Here is a 7,075-nt window from a genome sequence, read left to right on the forward strand (position 1 = left end):
AAAAAAAAAAAAGAGAGAAAAATCTTTGTAAAATCAAGTCTCACAAACAATTTTTTAAAAGAAACAGCAAACTGAGAATATTTATAATCATATCACTAAACAATAAACTCCCTAATATAAAAGAGTCCTTGGAAATAGAAATGGAAACAAAAAGGCCCAACAGAAAAATGGACAGAGTACACAAACAATTCACAAGTGGCTTTCAAATGTATGAAGTCATCACTTTATTCATAATTGTTTAAGAGTGCAAACTGTTGCCAACCCTTATGGAGGATAATTTGGAAATATCTCTCAAAAATTACAAACATGCTTATCATTTAACCTAACAATGCCATTTCTTCAGATTTTTCCCTACACACATGCACACTAAAAATGACTTAAGTCCAAAGCTATTCATTACAGCATTATATAATCTATGGTAGGAAAATTCAAAAAACCCATTCTACTATAGCTTACTTTAATAACCAAGGTACTGCCATACAATGGAAGTCTATGCAATTATAAAAAGGAATTGAAGAAGCTCTCTCTGACCTGGTAAGTTAAGTGACAAAAAGTCTTCCTGGTAGTTAAATGATAAAAGCAAGTGCACAACAGTGTGTATTTTGTGTTGCTTTTTATATTAGAAAAAAATGATACATTCTCATATTGTATCTATATATGAAACTGGAAGCATATACAAAAAAAACTAAGGAAGTCATTACTTATGGGGACAGTGGATATGAGGACTTCCTGATATATGACATTTTATCTTTAATTTCTGAATGATGCAAATGTATTATTAATTGAAAATATAAAGTCTAAAAAATAAAGAGACAAATTCCAAAATTTTTTAAATATTTCTTGCCTTCTGTTGTTTAGTTTTAGCACAAGCTTCCAACCTACCTCCTAGGGGATGGAGATCTAGAAGATTTCCTTTTTATGGTTTTTGATGTTCTTGGCGATCTGGAAGAACTCCTGCTCCTCCTCCTACGCCTTTCCCTGGAAGCCAAAAATACAACATTTTTAAAAACAGTAATTGAAATAAAGGGCAATTCAAATATACAAAAGCAAAAGAGTCCTTGATACTCTCATATGAACTGTATTCTTTAGAGGCCAGTTTAAACTTATATCCTTTATGAACATGTTCAATCACGTAACTTTGGAGTGGGTCAAATTAAGAACCATATATTTTACAGACTGATGTAAACATCACCTAAGATTTCATATTAGGAAGGGCAGAGGACCTCCTCCTTTTCATCTGGTTTATTTGAACAACAATTTCTTCAGTAGAAAAAAATATTAATGGCGTTTCTGCTTCTCTCAAGTATGTTCTTTCTCAGCAGCTAAAACATGTTTTGCTTATCAAATCTTCTGTCCTGTATCTAGCTCCTTGCTGCCCTGCTGTGGATTATAACAAAGTAACAGGCCCTTTTCAAGAACTGAAACATAAACTGACCTGTAAAATGTGAACTTTCTCTATACCCAATTATTTATAATGTCTATTTAAAAAGCATTTACATTACTCTCATTTTAGAGAGAAATTGTTTTGCCCTCCAACCTCTTATTTCATTAATGTTGTTCTATTAATTTAAAAATTTAGTGCACAAGTTGCACTAAATTTAAGCAAAATAGTTAAAATCTGGGATGCAAATATGACCGGAATAATTACAAAGATTACATTTTTATTATTAAAAACCATTTTGCTTAGTAGATTAGCAAATGATATATATTCTAAACTACTTCAACTCAGAAACAATGAACTTCGTTAGGTCTGTAATTTAGGAGAGATGGTGTGAGGATACATCCAATGATCTATCTCACAAGGAGTTCTGATCATCAGTGACCACACAGCTGAAAAACAAAATCCTCTGCAATTCATGTTATCCTTACCCTCTCAGGAAACTGATTCTAAGAGACTAATAAAATATTTTGTCCACATTTTTCATTTTTAAAATAAAAAGTATTCACATGGCATGTATAACAGATGTTAAAATGCAAAGCTCAAGAACTTTGAGAACACAAGTTAATTCTACCTCTACCTAAGGCTCTCTCCTCCATTACCCACTTTTTTTTTTTCCGAGACAGTGTTTGGCTCTTGTTACCAAGACTGCAGTGCAATGGCGAGATCTTGGCTCACCGCAATCTCCACTTCCCAGGTTCAAGCGATTCTCCTCCCTCAGCCTCCTCAGTGTCTGGGATTACAAACATGCACCACCACGCCCAGCTAACTTTGTATTTTTAGTAGAGACGGGGTTTCTCCATGTTGGTCAGGCTGGTCTCAAACTCCCAAACTTAGGTGATCCACCCGTGGCGGTCTCCCAAAGTGCTAGGATTACAAGGGTGAGCCACCAAGACCGGCCTCCATTACCCACTTTTATTCCCAAGGCACTACAAAATTATATTTCCTAAGTAATGTGGAAATTAGATACATTATTTCATTAAATCAATGCCATTCTCTTAACAGCTCAGCCTAAGAACCAAAAATACTTTCTTCATAACATGCGAATGTCAGTGTATTCCAGACTTTAAGATTACACAAAGTGGCTCTGCCTTAATCAGACTAATTCTTTTACTTATTTGTTCAGAAAGCACTATGTGCAAGTAGATGTCTAATACCTACTAGCAGATAATAATGAGAGCAAAGTTGCCATAGACAGCAGCAATCTAGACAATTACTTGAGAAAGAAATTATATGAACAACTATAGTCAGATTTACACTTAAATTTGAGTTATACACCTTACCCAGATACATAACTAAGGTCATATTACTTAACCTAATCCATTTTTTTCACCTGCAAAATGAAGACAATTAATAATTCAAGTCTTAGCCGGGCGCAGTGGCTCACGCCTGTAATCCCAGCACTTTGGGAGGCCGAGGCGGGTAGATCACGAGGTCAGGAGATCGAGACCATACTGGCCAATATGGTGAAATCCCATCTCTATTAAAAATACAAAAAAATTAGCAGGGCATGGTGGCACACGCCTTTAGTCCCAGCTACTCGGGAGGCTGAGGCAGGAGAATTGCTTCAATCTAGGGGGTGGAGGCTGCAGTGAGCCAAGATCGCACCACTGCATTCCAGCCTGGGTGATGAAGTGAGACTCTCAAAAAAAGTTTAAAAAAAAAAAAAAAAAACAAAGAAAGAAAGAAAGAAATTTTAACTCTTTACTAAGCTCTTCTGAAAGCATGAAACATTCCAAATTGCTGAGCCTTCATGAACTAATGTCAGTCATCTTTTATTCTCGAGGCCTCAGATATTACTGAAGAATATATTTGAACTAGGTGCGGTGACTCAAGCCTGTAATCCTGGCACTTTGGGAGGCCAAGGAGGGCAGATCACTCAAGGCCAGTAGTTCAAGATCAGCCTGGCCAACATGGTGAAACTCCACCTCTACTAAAAATACAAAACTTAGCCATGCATAGTGGTGTACACCTGTAATCCCAGCTACTCAGGAGGCTGAGGTATGAGAATCACTTGCACCTAGGAGGCAGAGGTTGCAGTGAGCCAAAATCACAACATCGCACTCCAGCCTGGGCAACAGAGCAAGATTCCATCTCAAAAAAATAAACATAAATATTTAGGAATTAATGTGAACACATGAACTTTCCTCTACACCAAACAACTTAAAATGGCCCAAGAAAAAAATTAAACATTTCCATGTCATCAGAAAAGGTAAATTCAAGTTATTAAAAAGGAATTAAAATAGTATTTGGTGCTTGAAAGGTAAACAAACAATCACAAACACAAAGACATGTGTGACACAGAATCAATAAAAATCGCTTTGCAGTAAAGGTGCAGTTACAAGGCTCAAACTGATACCCACAGCAAAGGAGGTTACATTAATTCTTCAATTTGTGGTTCAATGTGATGAAATCCAGCTGCGATCTGTTTATTTTGAGCCTTGTTTTAACAAAATGTACTATTGCTTTCAATTTTATGCTTCTGAGGTAGTTTTTAAAAGTAAGTACCAAGTAGTAATGAGAGAATTCTCAAACTTAATCTCTAAAATAAAGGAAAAGGGCTACTATACTTCTGATACAAAGCATCAGCTTCCTCATGCTTTAAAACAGTGATAATAAGCTTCTCGCAGGCCTGTTGTGAAGATTAAATAAGGTGACACAGGAAAAAGTCTGCTGACATCATGTCTGGCATATACTAAAGTGCAGAATAAATGTCTAAGATTATCTTTTATTACCTAGTCAAAGGCTAGTATTAGGAATAAACTACTTTAAAAATGGGAAACATATATTCCTTTATCTCAAATTATTTTCTATTATAAAAACATCTTAAAAATACTTTAAAATTTGCTTATATATTTACTATTTTTAAGGTAGTGTAATACACGTTAGGAGCTTCCTTTTATAGTCATGGTATCATCTTAAGTAAGGATGTGGGTTTAGATAATCTGAAATCTCAAGGTTGTTCTCATTTTACAGCTGGTACTATGGCAACCTGCTGCCACCTGGTGGTAGTATACCTATAATAATAAATAATAAATACCTATAATAAATAATAAATACCTATAATAAACTGAAATAACAGTTTCAAGGAAAAAAATCTAACCCTTAAAACCGACCAAATAAAACAGAATCAAAATTTAAATGTTACGCACTTAACAATATAAAGGTAAAAATTAGCTTAGGTGACAAAGAGGACTAACACTGCAACTTCAGAAATCATTTTGCATATTAAAATTTATCACACCATTCAAAAAAAGTCCAGAAAAAGCCTAAGAGGCAAATTCATAATGTGCCTTTTATTTATTTATTTATTTTTTTCCCAGGCAGAGTCTTGCTCTGTCACCAGGAGCCAGGCTGGAGTGCAGTGGCACAAGCTTGGCTCACTGCAACCTCCGCCTCCTGGGTTCAATCAATGTTCCTGCCTCAGCAACCCAAGTAGTTGGGACCACAGGCACATGCCACCACGCCCAGCTAATTTTTGTATTTTTTAGTAGAGACAGGGTTTCACCATGTTGGCCAGGATGGTCTCAATCTCTTGACCTCGTGATCTGCCCGCCTCAGCCTCCCAAAGTGCTGAGATTACAGGCCTGAGCCACGGAGCCCAGCCCCTAATGTGCTTTTTAAAAAAGTATCTTTCCCTGCCATCCCACCCTCTAAGAAAATAACAATTACTAATATTCTATTACAATAGTTGTTACAAAGAATAGCTAAAACTTTTCAAATAATGTTGGCCAGTATCATCTGTTTCTCCACACAGATTCAAGTGGCACTCCCTCTGCTAGAGAAATGTCTACTCTGAAATTAGAAGAAAATGTTCTTATATTACTTTACAGGTTCCATTTGCACAGAGTAACTTTTCTCCCTCCGTAAAAATTTGTTCCCAATTGTCATCAGCAAACCCCTTGGTAAAAACTGAGCATTATCAAACCTGCTGGAACTACGAGATCTTCGCGATGCATTATAACTCCTGGGTGGTGTTCTGGATTTTTTATCCTTCTTTCTTTTTTCATCTATCTCTTTGGATCTGTCTTTTTCTCGTTCCTTTTCTTTGTCCTGTTCCTTTTCCTTCTCTTTGTCTCGATCCTTTTCATGCTCTTTTTCCCGTTCTTTCTCTCTGTCCTTTTCCTTATCTTTTTCGCGGTCCTTTTCCCGTTCTTTCTCCCGGTCTTTATCTTTGTTTTTACCCCGTTCCTTCTCTTTTTCACGTTCCTTTTCCCTCTCTCTCTCCTTTTCCCTCTCCTTTTCTCTGTCTTTCTCTTTCACTCTTTCCTTTTCCTTGATCTTTTCTCGAGTGTCTTTTCTCTTGTCCCTTTAAAAACAAAAATACACAAATTTGAAACTAAAATAATTCTACCTCCTACAAAAAGACCTCTCCAACAATTACCAACACAAAACAATTTACAGTAGCTACAAACATTTACATACAAATTTTTATATCGTTCAGGTGTACAAGAAGCTGCTAACAACACTATTATATTACACAAACTGAATTGAGTAGACTGGAAACCTCATGAGTCACAGAGACATCAGATTCAAATCAATGGCGATCAATATTAATCCTAGATTACTAAAACAATAAGACAAAAAGTTTAATTTCTCTCATTAAAAACCTAAACCACAAAAGATTTTTAACAAATGATGCCAATTAAAATATTATCCCTTAGCACTAATAGGACTCTGAGGAAAAAGAAAATTATTTTTCATTTATTTAAAACTCACCGTGAATGTGAACGACTCCTTGACTTCCGTCTCTCCCTTGATTTAGAGCGTTTTTTATGTGGGCTCTTAGATCTACGTCTGTCTTTCTGTCTTGAACGTGATCTATTATGGGATCTACTCCTAAAGAAAAACAAATTGTTAGAATAGCAAAACTTATTCTTAGAATTTCAACTTTTAAGAATTAACGACCTTTCAAACAAGAAACTAAAATCTGTCCTAACGGTATCTAACAATATTTTAAATTATTCTCTTAAATAATACTATAGTTACAAAATCTGAAATACTTATATTGGTAACTTTACAGGATATTTCCTTGTCTAGAACAGAGACAGAAACAAAGAATTTAACAGTTATTTTGTATACTTTCAGATGTGGCTTTCTTTTGCTTAGTCATTTCATGCCTCAAATTAGTATAGAAGATTTTTCCCTGTTGACTTGTACATAATCTGGTCATAACACATCATGACGGAGTAGTGGTAACATGGTTCAATAGTTCCTGTGAATGTGTACTGTTTGTCGTAACAAACAAGAAGAATGTATAAGGAAGCACAGTACTAATGACAGCGCTAGTGTGACAGGAAAATAAAAAATCATTACTTGTAAGTTAAAACTAGATATAATCAAATGTTGGTTTTGCAATGCCTTGATTTCATGGCAGTAACTATAATCATAGCTAACGGCTGAGTATCCTTACGTGAAATGCTTAGAACCAGAAGTGTTTTGAATTTCACATTTTGGGAGATTTGGGAATATCTGCATTTTACACACACACACACCCGGTTGAGCATCCCAAACACACAACTGAAAAATCCAAAATGCTCCAAGCAAGCATTTCCTTTCAGCATCATGAAAGCTTTCAAAAAGTTTTGAATTTGAAGTCTTTTGGATTTCAGATTTTCTTTTTTTTTTTTTTTTTTT

The 7,075-nt window shown here is 35.4% G+C and overlaps 1 protein-coding gene across 5 annotated transcripts in view; it reads right to left on the reverse strand.

Moving 5' to 3' along the window:
- Positions 1-7,075, reverse strand: part of SREK1 (splicing regulatory glutamic acid and lysine rich protein 1) — a 42,887-nt gene that overhangs the window by 8,459 nt on the left and 27,353 nt on the right. For all 5 annotated transcript variants that reach the window (XM_017537839.2, XM_017537838.2, XM_017537840.2 and 2 more), the window contains 3 exons: positions 6,158-6,277; positions 5,367-5,747; positions 883-978 (listed from right to left, as the gene is read on the reverse strand). In XM_017537839.2, coding sequence (XP_017393328.1) covers positions 883-978; positions 5,367-5,747; positions 6,158-6,277 — 597 coding nt within the window. The remainder of the gene's footprint in view (positions 1-882; positions 979-5,366; positions 5,748-6,157; positions 6,278-7,075) is intronic.

Source organism: Cebus imitator, unplaced genomic scaffold, assembly GCF_001604975.1.
Source record: "Cebus imitator isolate Cc_AM_T3 unplaced genomic scaffold, Cebus_imitator-1.0 Scaffold107, whole genome shotgun sequence".
Classification (NCBI taxonomy): Eukaryota; Metazoa; Chordata; class Mammalia; order Primates; family Cebidae; genus Cebus; species Cebus imitator.